Source organism: Mustela nivalis (assembly GCF_964662115.1).
Source record: "Mustela nivalis genome assembly, chromosome: 9".
Taxonomy (NCBI): Eukaryota; Metazoa; Chordata; class Mammalia; order Carnivora; family Mustelidae; genus Mustela; species Mustela nivalis.
Genome location: NC_139028.1, coordinates 104,237,126 through 104,256,390, shown reverse-complemented (window position 1 = coordinate 104,256,390; position 19,265 = coordinate 104,237,126). Strand labels below are relative to the sequence as shown.

The 19,265-nt window shown below is 38.1% G+C and overlaps 1 protein-coding gene across 1 annotated transcript; it reads right to left on the bottom strand.

Annotated features, from left to right (window-relative positions):
* Window positions 1-11,116: 11,116 nt before the first annotated feature.
* LOC309872992 (olfactory receptor 4C46-like) lies at window positions 11,117-11,926 on the bottom strand (the record flags this gene model as incomplete). The annotated part of the gene is made up of 1 exon (XM_082747962.1): window positions 11,117-11,926. The coding sequence occupies one exon, from the start codon at window positions 11,924-11,926 to the stop codon at window positions 11,117-11,119; it is 810 nt and encodes a 269-aa protein (XP_082604088.1).
* Window positions 11,927-19,265: the final 7,339 nt, after the last annotated feature.

Here is a 19,265-nt window from a genome sequence, read left to right as displayed (position 1 = left end):
TTACTATGGGCTGATATAAGCACACCACTCTGAGATAGAAAATCTACAAAAGAATATTGTTTTTAATTAGTAATCACTAAGTGTGTTGGAAAAGTTTTACACTGTGTCTCAGACCCTCTTGACCTGCTTTTTTTCTCCAGCCACTAATATGGCCACCAGTTGCTAACAGTATAATCTCATAACAGCTCCATTTTTTTTGATCCCAAATGATACAGGGAAAGTACCCCTCCAGTAGTAAAGTTCTTCTGGCTCTGGATACTTAGCAGAGGCTGTCTGCCCTTGGGTGGAAACACATTGGAGACTACTTTAAATGGGAATATAAATAAGGTTCTCTTAGGCTCCTCTAAAACCCAAAGACACACTCTTCGTATTATCCCTTTTACTAAACTAGGTACACAGCTTCCAGGACACTGTTTGCAGTCTACAATATAGGCTAACCCCAATCTATAGCCCAAGAACTTCGATACAATTTTAGTAGCTCTAATAAAGTAGAAGGAACATAGTCTCAGAATCAGGAGAGCTGGGTTTTATTTCAAATTATTCCTCTAAGTCCTACAGTGTGTTGTGACACTGTTCAGCATTCCAGGCCTCCATTTCCTCATCTAGAGAAGAGACATTTATGGTAGATGACTGGTAAGTTGGGGGTTCAAAGAAGCCAACTAACGGACTCTGTCCCTCTCAAAGACAACAGTTCAGAAATACCTGCATGAAATTTTCACACTTCCAAACAGATGTCCAGTGAGCCATCTTAGGACTTAAGGTATTAAAAATCACAATACATTATTATAGATAATAATGCTTGTTCTGTCTAAAGTCTATAAATTCATCACAGTTCTTATCGGCCACTAATACATACCTCAATCAGACATTCAAGACTTTACCCATAGAAATCACCTCACTTTATATTGAAGCCGAATGAAAACTTCCAGACTATCTTTATGAAGCCAGCATTACCCTGAACCCCAAACCAGGCAAAGATCCTAACAAAAAGGAGACTTTCAGACCAGTATCACTGATGAATATGGATACTAAAATTCTCAACAAGATCCTAGCAAACAGGATCCAACAGCACATTAAAACTACATTAAAAAAAAAATTCATTGAGATATCATCTTACACCAGTTAGAATGGCCAAAATTAGCAAGACAGGAAACAACATGTGTTGGAGAGGATGTGGAGAAAGGGGAACTCTCTTACACTGTTGGTGGGAATGCAAGTTGGTGCAGCCTCTTTGGATAACAATGTGGGGATTCCTCAAGAAATTAAAAATAGAACTTCCCTATGACGCTGTCATTGCACTCCTGGGTATTTACTCCAAAGATACAGATGTAGTGAAAAGAAGGCCCATCTGTACCCCAATGTTTATAGCAGCAATGGCCACGGTCACCAAACTGTGGAAAGAGCCAAGATGCCCTTCAACAGATGAATGGATAAGGAAGATGTGGTCCATATACACTATGGAGTATTATGCCTCCATCAGAAAGGACGAATACCCAACTTTTGTAGCAACATGGACGGGACTGGAAGAGATTATGCTGAGTGAAATCAGTTAAGCAGAGACAGTCAATTATCATATGGTTTCACTTATTTGTGGAGCATAACAAAAAGCATGGAGGACATGGGGAGTTAGAGAGAAGGTAATTGGGGTAAATTGGAAGGGGAGGTGAATCATGAGAGACAATGAATTCTGAAAAACAATCTGAGGGGTTTGAAGTCGTGGGAGGGTGGGAGGTCAGGGTACGAGGTGTTGGGCATTATAAAGGGCATGGATTGCATGGAGCACTGGGTGTGGTGAAAAAATAATGATACTGTTATGCTGAAAATAAATAAATAAATGAAAATGACCTAGAAAACTAAAAACAAACAAACAAACAAACAAAAAAGATTACTCACCATGACCAGGTGGGATTCATACCTGGGTTACAAGGATGGTTCAATATTCACAAATCAATCAATATGATAGAACAAATTAATAAGAAGATAGAAAAACCACATGGTCCTCTCAATTGATGCAGAAAAAACTCAATTGATGCAGAAAAAAATCAAAATCCAGTATTCGTTCCTGATTAAAATGCTTCAAAGTATAGGGATATAGGAAACATTCCTGAACTTTATCAAATCTATCATGAAAGGCCCACAGAAAATATCATAGTCAATGGGAAAAAGCTTGCATCCTTCCTGTTGAGATCAGAAACATGACAAGGATGCCCACTCTCACAACTCTTGTTCAACATAGTATTAGAAGTCCTAGCAACAGCAATCAGACAACGAAGAGAAATAAAAGGTATCCAAATTGGCAATGAACAAGTCAAACTCTCTCTATTCGCAGACAACATGATTCTTTATATTGAAAATCCAAAAACTCCACCCCCAAACTACTAGAACTCATAAAGCAATTCAGCAACGTGGCAGGATACAAAGTCAATATAAAGAAATCAGTGGCTTTCTTACACACTAACAATGAAAATACAAAAAGGGAAATTAGAGAATCGATTCCATTTACTATAGCACCAAGAACCATAAGATACCTGGGAATAAACCTAACCAAAGAGGTAAGGGAACTGTACTCAAAGAGCTACAGAACACTCATGAAAGAAATTGAAGAAGACACAAAAAGATGGAAGACCATTCCATGCTCTTGGATCGCAGGAATAAACATTGTCAAAATGTCTATACTGCCTAGAGCAATCTATACTTTTAATGCCATTCCGATCAAAATTCCACCTGTATTTTTCAAAAGCTGGAGCAAATAATCCTAAAATTTGTATGGAATCAGAAGAGACCCTGAATCACTAAGGAAATGTTGAAAAAGAAAAATAAAACTGGGGGCATCACGTTACCTGATTTCAAGCTTTACTACAAAGCTGTGATCACCAAGACAGCATGGTACTGGCATTAAAACAGACACATAGACCAGTGGAACAGAGTGGAGAGTCCAGATATGGACCCTCAACTTTATGGGCAAATAATCTTTGACAAAACAGGAAAAAATATACAGTGGATAAAAGACAGTCTCTTCAATAAATGGTGCTGGGAAAACTGGACAGCTATATGTAAAAGAATGAAACTCGACCATTCTCTTATACCATACACAAAGATAAACTCAAAATGGATAAAAGACCTCAACGTGAGACAGGAATCCATCAGAATCCCAGAGGAGAACATAGGCAGTAACCTCTTCGATTTCAGCCACAGCAACTTCTTTCAAGGTATGTCTCCAAAGGCAAAGGAAACAAAAGTGAAAATAAACTTTTGGGACTTCATCAAGATCAAAAGGTTCTGCACATCAAAGGAAACAGTCAAGAAAACAAAGAGGCAACCCACGGAATGGGAGAAGATATTTGCAAATGACAGTACAGACAAAAGGTTTATTATATCCAGGATCTATAAAGAACTCCTCAAACTCAACACACACAAAACAGACAATCATATAAAAAAAAAAATATGGGCAGAAGATTTGAACAGACACTTCTCCAATGAAGACATAAAAATGGCTATCAGACACATGAAAAAATGTTCATCATCACTAGCCATCAGGGAGATTCAAATTAAAAGCACATTGAGATACACCAGTTAGAATGGTCAAAATTAGCAAGACAGAAAACACCATGTATTGGAGAGGATGTGGAGAAGGGGAACCCTCTTACACTGTTGATGGGAATGCAAGCTGGTGAGCCACTTTGGAAAACAGTGTGGAGTTTCCTCAAGAAATTAAAAATAGAGCTTCCCTATGACCCTGCAATTGCACTCCTGGGTATTTACCCCAAAGATACAGATGTAGTGAAAAGAAGGGCCATCTGTACTCCAGTGTTCATAGCAGCAATGGCCATGGTCGCCAAACTGTGGAAAGAACCAAGATGCCCTTCAACGGACAAATGGATAAGGAAGATGTGGTGCATATACACTATGGTGTATTATGCCTCCATCAGAAAGGATGGATACCCAACTTTTGTATCAACATAAACGGGACTGGAAGAGATTATGCTGAGTGAAATAAGTCAAGCAGAGAGAGTCAATTATCATCTGGTTTCACTTATTTGTGGAGCATAACAAATGGCATGGAGGACAATGGGAGATGGAGAGGAGAAGGGAGTTGAGGGAAATTGGAAGGGGAGGTGAACCATGAGAGAATATGGACTCTCGAGTACAATCATAGGGTTTTGAAGGTGCGGGGAGGTGGGAGGTTGGAGGGACCAGGTGGTGGGTACTAGAGAGGGCAGGGATTGCATGGAGCACTGGGTGTGCAAAAACAATGAATACTGTTACTCTAAAAAGAAATTTTAAAAAATTTAAAAAAAAAAAGAAATCACCTCACTTTTTTTTATATGTTCCTTCACAGCCATCAAATCCACTTCTTACTACCAGAGCACACACCCTGTTCTCTCTAGTACAGTGAGAAGCCATGGGTTCAGAGCAAGTAGACTTCACTCTCTGTCCCACTTATGATACTTACTGATTTAATATAATCTTCAATCCTGCAAAAATTAAACAGTGTAATAGTCGTTAAAGTTAGTATGTGTTGTAAAGTTATTTTCAGATACTGTGCTAAGAGCTTCATGATTTCCTCTTTTATGTCCCACTAAAGACTTATGAGACGTGGAATGGTATTATCTTGATTCTCTGATGCGGTGGATAATGCTAGGAGAGGTTGTGAACTTTGGGTGAGTCTGTGAGCAAATCCATAGCACAAGCTACTAACCATCATCTTCTACAGCCTCTCTAAGAATTATATATCCTGCCTCACAATAGTTTCATGAGCATCAAAAGAAGTACCAGCATGAGAATATTTGGGAAAGACTAACAAAATTTTCATGATTATTTTCTATTCTTCTAAACTCCTGACTTCCTCCTGCCTCTGTGTATGCCATCTGTTGTCAAGAAATCCATTCTCCTCCCTCCGGCGTTACTTCCTCTCCAGTGTCCCTTTCACCATCACCATCCTAGATATTTGTAACGATAAACATAGGGTGCATATCAGCAATAATTCAATTGGCTTCCTAGCCATTTTTAAAATTTCAGGTTGGTTCTATCTCCTTATGGGGATGCTTAAGAATAGCTAATTTATATATTTTCACAAAGTCCTAATGCTGCACTGTGCACATACAGGTCATTTAATTAAATTTAATTGAACCAGGAAATGGAATTCATCCAAGGAAAGCAGTATTGAACCTTGGGCCCAGGCAATGGTGGTACCAATCCTGCATTCAGAAATGAGAGATTGCCATTGCCAGAGCCTGACTGCTATTCCTCCAACATCCAGGCTCACATATCCACATATTTATTGTCTTTCAGCTCTCTCTTTTCTACTCATAGACAGGCTTTAACCAAACCCAAGAGCCATATGGAAGAGCCATACCTTGGACTCCCAGTTCAATGTTGAATCACTGCCTTCAAACACACACTTATAGTTGTTAAGCTCATGACCTGCATTAGGAAGACATTTAAATTTTGATAATTTGCAAAGAGCGATTAAAGTAAATCCAGCCCAAAAGTGTTGATAGCTTAAGGCTTTCTATCCAAAGGCAGAGTTTGTGAGTACAGACAAAACAGATGAACTACTGATACATTTTAAGTATAATCATACTTAATAAAAGTACATATGTAATTATGTATATATGTAAAGTGATTTTATTGTTTCAATAATTTCAAAAATAGTAATTCAAATTAATAAGAAGATGTTTAATACTCAAGTAACTTGTTCAGGTTACCTCCAGAAGTCAACCTGATGTCATCCTTGCGACCTCCAAAAGGCAGTTAACTGACGGTCCCAGGAAGTAGAAGGCAGACAGAATACAATAAATATTCCAGGATAATGTCAAGGTAACCAAAGTTCTGGCCCCATCCAGGATCTACTTACATGAACTTTCATCAACAAAAGAGCTATACGTTTTTACTTATTAGAGTTTCAACTTAGCAGATCCAAGTAAATCAGGACCTGCTCTGGAAACAAATCACATAAACATGTAATGGGAATTTGTTTTGATAGGTTCAGAGTTTCTAATAATTTTTAAAGAAAGATTTAAAACAGTTGCTTTAAGTGTCCAAGAGCTTAAATAGGTAACAAACTTTGTTTGCAGAAGAATTCAAATTTCACCGAAATGGGAAAGGTTGTGGGGTGGGTGGGGGCAGATAATCTATTTACAAACAATTTATGGAACTGTGCCCACCATTTGGCTGTATTTTGAGCTTATTTTGTAAGCTGTTTCCAACTCACATCTTAGAAGAAACACCATATAAGAAACACCAATAAGATGTTTTCCTTCACGTAATAAATTTGAGCTAAAAAGAGGGCAGGGTGACATTTTCAAATGGCACAGAATTTCAAAATGTGCAGACTTGCATCATTCCAAGTGCATGCCCTGGAGGCTGTGTCTCTACTGACAGGAGCTAATCACCATACCACTGAATTCCTATCCCATCCCTGCAGTGATCTGTTTTTCCCAGGGCAGAGCTTCACTGGATCCAGGCCAGGCTGATGCTCCACAAACACACCACCAGATCCTGGCATTACCATTAACCATTCAATTATCTGCTCCACAAGTAAACTCTCTTCTTCAGTAACAGAATGGCCATACAACAATCCATCTGCCTAATGACACAGATAAAGAAAGGTCAATATACCAGGCAAGTCCTGGGACCAAATTGTTCCCACTTAGCCTGGTGTCGCCTTCATCTTTTAAGACTACAATTAAAAATGTGTCTTATCTTACTGCAGGAGTCATGCTGTTATTAAGGATTAAATAATGTACCTCAGCTAGAAAAAATAAGGACTCAGTTCTTTCTTGCTCCATAACAATTAGTATTCTAAAATAACATGTTTTCCATTTAGAAATATTTGGGGTTATAGACTTCATTCTTTTTTCACCTTCAATAGTGAAAAATATTGATATGCAACATTTACAGCATGGTTCACAGTGCCCACTGCAAATTCATGTGTTAGATAACCTATTTATAAGAAGAACAGGGTTGGGGGAAATAATGTGATTAAACTTGAGCTTAAGCAAAATTCTAGCTGGGCTTCAAACAACCACACACATCCATTTCCAATTTTTCTCTTCTGCAACGCCCCCTGAATAAAATGTTGTTCATCATACTTACTACTAACACAATTACATTTTTCACTCATGAGTTAACTTGCTTATTAACCATCTGTTCCTCATGGGAATTTAAGTTCCATATAAACACAGCCTCTGTTTGTATTATTCAACACCTTATACAAGCCCCCGGAAGCTCTCTGGCAAACTGCAGGCACTCAACAGAATTATTTGAATGAATGAAGTAAGAATTCCCTACACTTAATTGATCTTGGAGACACCATTTTCAAGTAATAAATATTAAGACTATGGACTAGCAATAAAAAAAGCCCTATAGAAATGACATTTAGCTCTTCATAGTGCGACCCTCATACCCAGACTGTCAGTCTCCTCCACAATTGAGTTATTTTTCCTGCAAATGTATCTCACCCATATGTCACTATCTTTCAAATGTGACCTTTTGAATTGCATTTCCTGAGCCCATGACATCCACTTTACATGACATCCATGAAGGGAATTACATCGGTAGAAATCAGATCATCAAGTGGCTTTCCTCTGACCCAAGAAGAATCAGGAAAGTACAAAAGCCTGGGAAGCAGAGCTCAGGGGAGAGCTGAACAGAAGAAAGTGAACCTTAAAATAAGGACAGAATACCTCAAGGACAATCTTCACATTGCAGCCAATGAATAGTTCTATGTTTGGGTGTTTCTACATTATGCTAGCAAAGATTATTGTGAAGTGGGATGAAGAAAGAAGGCAGAGTCTAAAAGACTTGCTATTGTGGCTTAACCCTTATTCATTCTTTTTTTTTTTTTTTTTGTCAAAGGCATAGAGATCTATCTATTAAAACTTATTACATTAAGAGACTTAAAGATATGAAGCCCTATCAAAATGTATGCATCATAGACTTCAATAAGGGTTAGACCATTCCTTCACTTAATTCCTGAAATTTTCACAGAACTGGTGCCCATATAAGCTATTCCATGCTTGCTGTGCAGCCTGCTTAAGATTCTCTCTCTCTCCGTTGCTCCTTACCCAAATCATGTATACACACACATGTGCACTCTCTCTCTCTAAAAAAAATTAATAAAAAAATTAAAACTTCAACGAATGAATGGATAAGGAATATGTGATCCATATACACTATGGAGTATTATGCCTCCATCAGAAAGGATGAACACCCTACTTTTGTAGCAACATGGACGGGACTGGAAGAGATTATGCTGAGTGAAATAAGTCAAGCAGATACAGTCAATTATCATATGGCTTCACTTATTGTGGAGCATAACAAATATCATGGAGGACAAGGGGTGTTAGAGAGGAGAAGGGAGTTGGGGTAAATTGGAAGGGGAGGTGAATCACGAGAGACTATGGACTCTGAAAAACAATCTGAGGTGTTTGAAGTGGCGGGGGTGTGGGAGGTTGGGGTACCAGGTGGTGGGTATTATAGAGGGCATGGATTGCATGGAGCACTGGGTGTGGTGAAAAAATAATGAATACTTTTTTCTGAAAATAAATAAATTGAAAAAAATTAAAAAAAAATTAAAGTCCTTATAAGGCAAAGTATCTTTGTACAATAGATCCAAATATTATTTATCTCATTAATTTCCCAGGGTAAATATACTTCCATTTTGTTTTAAGTCTGAGAAATAATCAGATGGCATTTAACCTTCATGAGAGAATCTAGATGATGAGATCTTTTACAAAGGAATATCTTAACATTTCTTAAAATTATTTACAAATCAGCCAGACTCCATCTACTGAAAACATCAGACTGCCTTACATTTCTCCTTTTTCTTATGCCTTCCACGTTTGCTGTTGACAATTTATAATCTGTGTCCTTTTCATCTTCTCACATCAGTTACCCCTAAGGCACAATTGTTGGCCCTAGCTTCCCTCTTCAAATCCCCCCTTTGGTCTTAAACTAGAAATAATATTTGCTCAATACTTTTCCTATCCTTATCCCTGGTTTAGCCTTAGCTCCTATCCAACTGTCAAAATAAACCACCATTATTTCGTCTGGATTCTGTTGAAATGTTTAATTCTCACCAGCACATGCCAACTTGATCATCTTTGGTAAACTAAGTGTTGTTAAATCATCTTCCAGGCCTGGACATTGTGGGACAAGTTTCTCTGTCTTAGGATTTGAGATAGCCATGCATAAGCTAGGACACAGAGTTACCCCCAAGAACAGGTATACCATGCTCTGGCATTACTATATGGTCAGTTAAGAAATAGCTCCAGATGACAAGTGAGTTTGAGAAAGGGGTATTTGTGAGAAGTAACACGGGCTGGAGTGTTATAGTCAGAGTCTCATAAAGTGTTGTATAGTCATGGAGAATGACCTGATCTTTCCCATGTGCAGAGAGGAGCATTGTTGCTTAAATATATCTCTACATGTGAGACAAGGTTTTAGCAAATTTGACACCATATTTCTTAAAAAACAGAGAGAATCATTAAGACTGAAGAAGAAGGGGCACCTGGGTGGCTCAGCTGGTTAAGTGATTGCCTTCAGCTCAGGTCATGATCCTGGAGTCACGGGATCAAGTCCCGCATCGGGGTCCCAGCTCCATGGGGAGTCTGCTTCTCCCTCTGACTTTCTCCCCTCTTATGTTCTCTCTCTCTATCTCTCACTCTCTCAAATAAATAAATAAAATCTTAAAAAAATAAAAGACTGAAGAAGAATTAATTATCTATAGACATAAATATATAATATAGACATAAATATATATATATATATATACATATATATATATGTATATATATATATATGTAAATATTCCAGGCAACTGTGTTTTATTTGAAAGAAAGTAGGACTGAGATCTGGAAGACCTGGACTTGATTTTTTTTCCCAAGTAAGATATTTTATTTATTTTTTTAATTTTTTTTTTTATAAACATATAATATATTTTTATCCCCAGGGGTACAGGTCTGTGAATCACCAGGTTTACACACTTTACAGCACTCACCGAAGCACATACCCTCCCCAATGCTGGACTTGAATTTTATACCTGTAAATCCTATACTTTTGACCTGAGGCAAGTGACTTAGTAAGCCTCTCTTGTTACCTATTTGTTTCTCTGTAAAATGAGGACAGTAATATTGGAATTATCAGCTTTCCACATGGATAAATCACCTGAGGTGTATATGCCTGACAAATAATAACATGTTCATGTAACATAAATGTAGGTGTCAAACCTCCAGAGCAAAACTTTTAAAACTGAACCATATGCCCTTTTGTTGAGGTTAAATAAAACAATGTTTACTGTTGCTGCTTCAAATGGTTCAAGTCTTGGTAAGGAAAAAGAAAAGGTTTCCTTTATAGTAAAAAAACAAACAACCAAAACAAAAACGATAAAAACTGTGACTTATAAGAACATTTAAAAATAAAAAGACCAAATTGAGAATAATTTCAAGATTTCTAGTTTATTTTTTTGTGCCAAAAAATAAAACAAAACAAACAGAAAGAGGTTGGTGTCCTCTTCGCTTTGGTACATTCATCAGGCTAAAAATAAAAAATCAGGAGTCATTCTTTTATTCCCCAACTGCTCCCTCTGATATATCTACTTAAGAATTTTTATTCTCTTGTTGACTTAACCATAGGTCAAGAAAAAAAGAAGTCGCATGGAATAAAAAATTTCAGTCAAGTAACCAATGGGAAAAATTTAGTAAAGTAACATAAGACCTTGGAGAAAAAAAATACTCTAGAATAAACAAACTAGGGATTTATAGTTGTTCTTTCTATTCTTTTTTTGAATCTGTGAACACTGTGGCTTTGATAAAGTACATTAAAAGCTATCAAAAGCACCTATCAAAAGGCCTAGCCACTGTTAAGTGCTTCATCGGTGTTAGAATATGGGAATTTTTTCTTACACTATTGATCTGCAAAATCTTCCATTCTCTTTCACACTGTACAACAGATAGAATCCTCCCTATTAGATAAACCATCCCTTCCTTGGCATTAGGAACAGACTAAGTTATCCTCCTCTTCAACAGACTCCTCATGGCATTTTTCACTTCTGTGTTTCTCACTGTGTAAATGATAGGATTCAACATGGGAGTGAGGATTGCGAAGAACACAGTCACCACTTGTCCACAGGGTAGGTGACTACAGGACGCATGTAGGTGAATCTGCAAGGCACAAAAAAGAGCACAACTACAGTAAAGTGGGAGCCACACGCTGAGAGGGCTTTGTGCTGACCTTGGGAACCATGGGATTTCAAGGAGCTCAGGATGACTATGTAGGAGAGGAGTAGCATGGAAAAAATGAGCAAGCACATGGCCCCACTATTGGCTGCCACCACCATTCTCAGCATGTAGGTGTCACTGCAGGCAAGTTTCAGCAGAGGGAAGAGATCACACATGAAGTGGTCAATCACATTGGGACCACAGAAGGGCAATTTGACCATGAAAAGGATCTGCACAGTGGCATGCAGGATCCCCCCTATCCACACCACCAGGAGGTGGCAGAGCCCCGGTCGCATGATGGTCATGTAGTGCAGGGGATTGCAGATAGCTACATAGCGATCATAGGCCATGACAATGAGGAGGATGATCTCTGATCCTCCCAGAAAGTGTTCCATGAAGAGCTGAGTCAGGCAGCCACCCAAGGAGATGGTTCTCCTCTGGTACAGCAGGTCGATGATCATTTTGGGGGTGGTCACAGGGGTGTAGGATGCATCTATAAAGGACCAGTATATGAGAAAGAAATACATGGGAGCCGAAAGTGTGGGGCTGAGGGAGATGGTAATAACAATGAGAAGATTGGCCAGCACAGTAAATAGAAAAATGAACAAAAAGAGCACAAAGAGTATTTTCTGCAAGTGTGGATTCTGCGTGAGTCCCAAGAGAATAAATCCAGTCATATTGTTGGGAGGTGTGAGGTGATCCATTCAGGAAGAAACACCTTCCTGGGGCCTGAATTCCCTACAAAGGGATAAAGAGAGACACCTATTATCCCTGAAAGGATTGTAGTCAGATTTCATAGTACAAAAACAGTGACTAACTGTAGAGCATTCTCTGGGCACTCTTTGCATCAACATTTGTTTCAATTCTTTCTTACTTTCTCTACAATGCATTCTGTCTCCTCAGATACCTCATACTTGCGACCTGTAAACACCCATAGTACAACCTGGAATTAGTAAATTTACTGAAAAAACACTGGGCTATAAACATGACATTGGGATTTTCCTGGTTCCCACTCTCCATGACTTTGCTAAGTCATGTCAGTGTCCCATGCTTCTGAGCCCTCCTCTGTGTCTGTGAGCTTACAAATTGTTAACTCTCACATGTATTTTGTAAAGTATGAATTATTCCCTCTTCTGAGGGAATTTACATTCCCTCACATGTGGAAAGAAAGACATGGTCATAAGTATCAATCATAAGCAGGTGATTTAAAATGGAAGATGTACAATCTGTTGGTGACATGTCTTCCCTGGTACCTACCATAAAATATATAGTGTTCCTGTGTTTCTTCACTGTGCCTACCACAGTGTCAGGCCCAATGTCTACAGTGTCTGGTCCCTGTTAGGTAATGAATAAATGCTTGGTGAATTACCACATTCCTGTATCTCTACGGGTAAGAATGCACTCACTTTCCCATCACATAAACATAGATATCCAAGCTCTCTTGTCCTCCCACTCTGTTTTTACTCTTTATTTTATGACACATAAATAGACTTCTGAAGAAAAAAGTTGTATTCTAGCTTAATAGTTTCTGACAAAATTTATAAAGTGAGTATGAAGATACAACTTGCTTCTAAGAAAGAATATGTTCTCGGGTCATTTTACTTTCAAGATTATTACAGTGTTTGTTAGTTAATATTTTTTATTCTTCAACATGCTGTTCCACATACAATTTAACATAACCGCATTCAGTAAATGGGCAGCTTCAGTAGAACAGGATAAAAACTCCTAGATGGGTGTTCATTACATGATGCTCTATCAAGCAAAGGAAACCCTTATTTAAAAGTTTTGAAAATAGAAATTTAATCAGAGAACAGAAAGAAATGTTCTGTTAGGTAAGATAGATCACATACTATCTATACACATACATATATACAAACACACACACAAATATGTAATATCTACTATTTACTGTAAGTGCCCATTAAATGTTCACTCATTCAAAAAACATTTATTTGCACTTCCTATGTATATAAATGTATGTTTGTCCACAGAATGTCATAAAAAGTGTCCCAGGTTAAATGCCTTTGATAATTCCTCCCCAACATTTTATCACCAAATGGCAGCAGGGCTATCATTCATGAGATCCCTCCACTCCTTTACATATCTCCTATGTGCCTTCTCATGGCTTCTTTTCCCATCCTCCTATAATGTCCATGATCCATCATTCCTGGTTGCAGGGTATTGCAATACTAATACAATGAGGAAATTTGGGAACATATAGTTCCCAAAGGAAACAGAGGAGAAAATGTAAATATAATGAAATGTATTTTTTTAATTTATTTTCAGCATAACAGTATTCATTATTTTTGCACCACACCCAGTGCTCCACGCAATCCATGCCCTCTCTAATACCCACACCTAGTACCCCAAACTCCCCACCCCACCACCACTTCAAACCCATCAGATTGTTTCTCAGAGTCCATAGTCTCTCATGGTTTACCTCCCCTTCCAATTTCCCCCAACTCCCTTCTCCTCTCTAACTCACCATGTCCTCCTTGCTATTTGATATGCTCCACAAATAAGTGAAACCAGATGATAATTGACTCTCTCTGATTGACTTATTTCACTCAGCATAATCTCTTCCAGTCCCGACCATGTGGCTACAAAAGTTGGGTGTTCATCCTTTCTGATGAAGGCATAATACTCCATAGTGTATATGGACCATATCTTCCTTATCTATTCGTCCTTTGAAGGGCATCTTGGTTCTTTCCACAGTTTCGCAACCATGGCCATTGCTGCTATAAACATTGGGGTACAGGTGGCCCTTCTTTTCATTATAGCTGTATCTTTGGGGTAAATACCCAGTAGCGCAATGGCAGGGTCATAGGGAGGTTCTATTTTTAATTTCTTGAGGAATCTCCACACTGTTCTCCAAAGAGGCTGCACAAACTTGCATTCCCACCATCAGTGGAAGAGTGTTCACTTTCTCCACATCCCCTCCAACACATGTTGTTCCCTGTCTTGATAATTTTGGCCATTCTAACTAGTATAAAGTGATATCGCAATGTGGTTTTAATTTGAATCTCCCTGATGAACATTTTTTCATGTGTCCGATAGGATTTGTATGTCTTCATTGAGAAGTGTCTGTCCCTATCTTCTGCCCATTTTTTTGATATGATTGTCTGTTTTGTGTGCGTTGGGTTTGAGGAGTTCTTTATGGATCCTGGGTATCAACCTTTTGTCTGTACTGTCATTTGCAAATAACTTCTCCCATTCTGTGGGTTGCCTCTTTTGTTTTCTTGACTCTTTCCTTTGCTGTGCAGAAGCTTTTGATCTTGATGAAGTCCCAAAAGTTTATTTTCGCTTTTGTTTCCGTTGCCTTTGGAGACATATCTTAAAAGAATTTGCTGTGGCTGATATCGAAGAGGTTACTGCATATGTTTTCCTCTATGATTCTGATGGATTCCTGTCTCACGTTGAAGTCTTTTATCCATTTCAAGTTTATCTTTGTGCATAGTATAAGAGAATGGTCGAGTTTCATTCTTTTACATATAGCTGTCCAGTTCCCAGCACCATTTATTGAAGAGACTGTGTTTTTTCCACTGTATATTTTTTCCTCTTTTGTCAAAGATTATTTGCCCATAGCGTTGAGGGTCCATATCTGGGCTCTCTACTCTGTTCCACTGGTCTATGTGTCTGTTTTTATGCCAGTACCATGCTGTCTTGGTGACCACAGCTTTGTAATAAAGCTTGAAATCAGGTAGCTTGATGCCCCAATTTTATTTTTGTTTTTCAACATTTCCTTAGGGATTCGGGGTCTTTTCTGGTTCCAGACACATTTTAGGATTATTTGCTCCAGCTCTTTGAAGAATACCAGTGGAATTTTGATCGGAATGACATTAAAAGTATAGATTGCTCTAGGCAATATAGACATTTTAACAATTTTTATTCTTCCCATCCAAGAGCATGGAATGGCCTTCCATCTTTTTGTGTCTTCTTCAATTTCTTTCATGAGTGTTTGTAGATCCTCAAGTACAGATCCTTTACCCCTTTTCTTAGGTTTATTCCCAGGTATATTATGGTTCTTGGTTCTATAATAAATGGAATCGATTTTCTAATTTCCCTTTCTGTATTTTCATTGTTAGTGTATAAGAAAGCCACTGATTTCTGTACATTGAGTTTGTATCCTGCCACATTACTGAATTGCTGTATAAGTTCTAGTAGTTTGGGGGTGGAGTCTTTAGGGTTTTCCACATAAAGAATCATGTCATCTGTGAATAGAGAGAGTTTGCCTTCTTCATTGCCAATTTGGATACCTTTTATAGCTCTTTGTTGTCTGATTGCTGTTGCTAGGACTTCTAAGACTATGTTGAACAAGAGTGGTGAGAGTGGGTATCCTTGTCGTGTTCCTGATCTCAATAGGAAGGCTGTGAGCTTTTTCCAATTGAGGATGATATTTGTTGTGGGTTTTTCATAGATTTATTTGATGAAGTTCAGGAATCTTCCCTCTATCCCTATACTTTGAGGTGTTCTAATCAGGAATGGATGCTGGATTTTTGTCAAATGTTTTTTCTGCATCGATTGAGAGGACCATGTGGTTCTTCTCTCTTCTCATATTAATTTGTTCTATCACATTGATTGATTTGCAAATGTCAAACCATCCTTGTAGCCCAGGGATGAATCCCACCTTGTCATGGTGGATAATCTTTTTAATGTGCTGTTGGATCCTGTTTGCTAGGATCTTGTGGAGAATCTTAGCAACCATATTCATCAGTGATATTGGTCTGAAATTTTCCTTTTTGGTAGGGTCTTTGCCTGGTTTGGGGATCAGGATAATGCTGGCTTCATAGAAAGAGTTTGGTTTTCCTTCTTCTTCAATTTTTTGAAACAGCTTCAGGAGAATAGGTGTTATTTCTTCTTTGAAAGTTTGGTAGAATTCCCCAGGGAATCTGTCACGTCCTGGGCTCTTGTTTTTTTGGGAGGTTTTTGATCACTGCTTCAATCCCGTTACTAGATATTCATCTATTCAGGTTTTCGATTTCTTCCTGGTTCAATTTTGGGAGTTAATAGTTTTCTAGGAATGCATCCATTTCATCTAGGTTGCTTAGCTTATTGGCATATAACTGTTGATAATAACTTCTGATGATTATTTCTACTTCCTTGGTGTTAGTTGTGATCTCTCCCTTTTCATTCATAATTTTCTCTCTTTTCTATTGGATTAGTGTGGTCAATGGTTTATCAATCTTATTGATTCTTTCAAAAAACCAGCTTCTAGTTTCATTGATACGTTCTACTGTATCTCTAGTTTCTACCTCATTGATCTCAGCTCTAATCTTGATGATTTCCCTTCTTATGTGTGGACTTGGTTTGATTTGTTGTTGATTATCCAGTTTTTTAAGGTGTAGAGACAGCTTGTGTGTTCTAGATTTTTCAATTTTTTTGAGGGAGGCATGGATGGCTATGTATTTCCCCCTTAGAACCGCCTTTGCTGTATCCCATAGGTTTTGGACCAAAGTGTCTTCATTCTCGTTTGTCTCCATGAATTGTTTCAGTTCTTCTTTGATCTCCTGGTTGATCCAAGCCTTCTTAAGCAAGGTGGTCTTTAACTTCTGGGTGTTTGAGTTCCTTCTGAACTTTTCCTTGGGATTGAGCTCCAGTTTAAAGCATTGTGATCTGAGAATATGCAGGGAATAATCTCAGTCTTTGGTATTGGTTGAGTCCTGATTTGTGACCCAGTATGTTGTCTATTCTTGAGAAGGTTCCATGTGCACTTGAGAAGAATGAGTATTCTGTTGTTTTAGGGTGGAATGTTCTGTATATATCTATGAGGTCCATCTGGTCCAGTGTATCATTCAATGCTCTTGTCTCTTTATTGATTTTCTGCTTTAATGATCTGTCTATTTCTGAGAGAGGCATGTTAAGATCTCCTACTATTAATGTATTCTTATCAATATGACTCTTTATCTTGATTATCAGTTTTCTTATGTAATTGGCTGCTCCCATATTGGGGGCATAGATATTTACAATTGTTAGATCATCTTGGTGGATATTCCCTTTTAGAATGATAGAATGATGTAGTGTCCTTCTGTATCTCTGACCATAGTGTTTAGTTTAAAATCTAATCTGTCTGATATGAGAATTGCTACCCCAGCCATCTTTTGAGGCCCATTGGCATGAAAAATGCTTCTCCATCCCTTCACTTTCTGTCTGGGTGTATCTTTAGGTTCAAAATGGGTCTCTTGTAGACAACATATGGATGGGCCCTGTCGTTTTATTCAATCTACAACCCTGTGCTGTTTTATGGGCACATTTTGGCCATTCACATTGAGAGTGATTATTGATAGATATGTTTCTATTGACATCGTGTTACCTTTGCAATCTCTCTTTCTGTAGATTGTCTCTATATTTGTGTTCAATGCTATTCTTAGGATTTTCCTCTTTTATAGAACCCCCCTTAATATTTCCTGCAGTATCGGCTTGGTGGTTGCATAGTCTTTTAAGCCTTGCTGGTCTTGGAAACTCTTTATCTCTCCATCCATTTTGAATGTCAGTCTTGCTTGACAAAGTATTCTTGACTGCATGTTTTTCTCATTTAATGCCCTGAATATATCTTGCCAGCCCTTTCTGGCTTGCCAGGTCTCTGAGGACAGGTCTCACGTTATTCTGATGGGCTTTCCTCTGTAAGTACGGAGCCTCTTTGTCCTTGTGGCTTTCAAGAGATTATACCTACAATTATGATTCCTCAGTTTGTCTATCAGGTGCCTTGATTTTTTTTTTGGAATCTACAATCTTGGGTGGAGACCATTCGGCCTCTAGTACATGAACGCTGGTTCCATCTGCGAGATTGGGAAAATTTTCATGAAGAACTTGTTGCATTATATCTTCTAGACTTCTTTCTTTCTCTTCCCCTTCAGGGATTTCAATAATTTTGACCTTGGAACGTTTCATGGCATCATTTATTTCCCTGATTCTGTTTTTGTGGTTTCTAAGCTGTTTGTTCCAGGCTTCCTCCTTATCCTTTCTCTCTATCTGTTGTCCTCCAGATCACTAATTCTATCTTCTGTCTCAGTTACCCTAGCTTTGAGAGAGTTTAGATTAGATTGGAACTCATTGAGAGCATTGTGAGCCTCCTCCCTGGTAGCTTTAAGCTCTGCCCTAACATTGTGAACATCATCTCTCGTCGCTTTCAGCTCAGCCCTAATCAATTCCGTTTGGTCATCCATGGCTTTCTCCAACCTAGCTATTGCCTGGATAATTGTTAGCCTGAATTCTCTTTCCGACATATTGTCTATGTTGATAGCCATTAGCTCTGTTGCAGAAGGTCCATCCTCTGTATTTTTCTTCTGTTGGGCATTCCTCCTCCTAGTCATTTTGGTGAGAGATGACTGAACAGATGTAGCTGGATGTATTGACCATGGTGCAATCAAGTTGTACCCTGGAACACTTCTGAGCAATCAGGATTCCCTACCCAAACGAGAGACAAAAGAAAAGAAAAAGAAAAAGAAAAAAAGAGAGACAGGAATAAAAGGGAAGATGAAAGAGAAGGTTCAGCCCAAATGGGTCCCAAGGTATGATTTATGAAGTATGCAAACAAAAACAGACAAACAAAACGACTGATAAAAGTATATGACAAGAGAAAATATATATATGTGTGTATAAATATATATATATGTGTGTGTGTGTGTGTGTGTGTGTGTGTGTGTATGCAAATAAAAGAAGAACCTCATCAAAAAGGACCCCAAGTGTAAGATTTATATACTATCAGGACAAACACAAAAACAGAAACATTAGTGGAAGAAAAAGATGGGAGAGTGGTTTTAAATTCTCAGTGTGGGCTAGGAAGGTTGTTTTGATTCTTCCTGGATGTATCTTGATATCTTTGTTAAAGAACTCAACTTTCCTAAGATAAAGGGGGATTAAAAATTGGTTTACTACCAGTACTACCTATAGGGTTAGTATTGATTGGGGGAAGGGGATTACTTTGAAGTTTAACTCTATATGAATATTAGAAAATAAAAATAAAAAGGAATAAACTAGACTAAACTAAACTGAAATTTAAAAAAAGAAATTCAAAAAATAGAAATGCAAAAGAAAAACAGATGT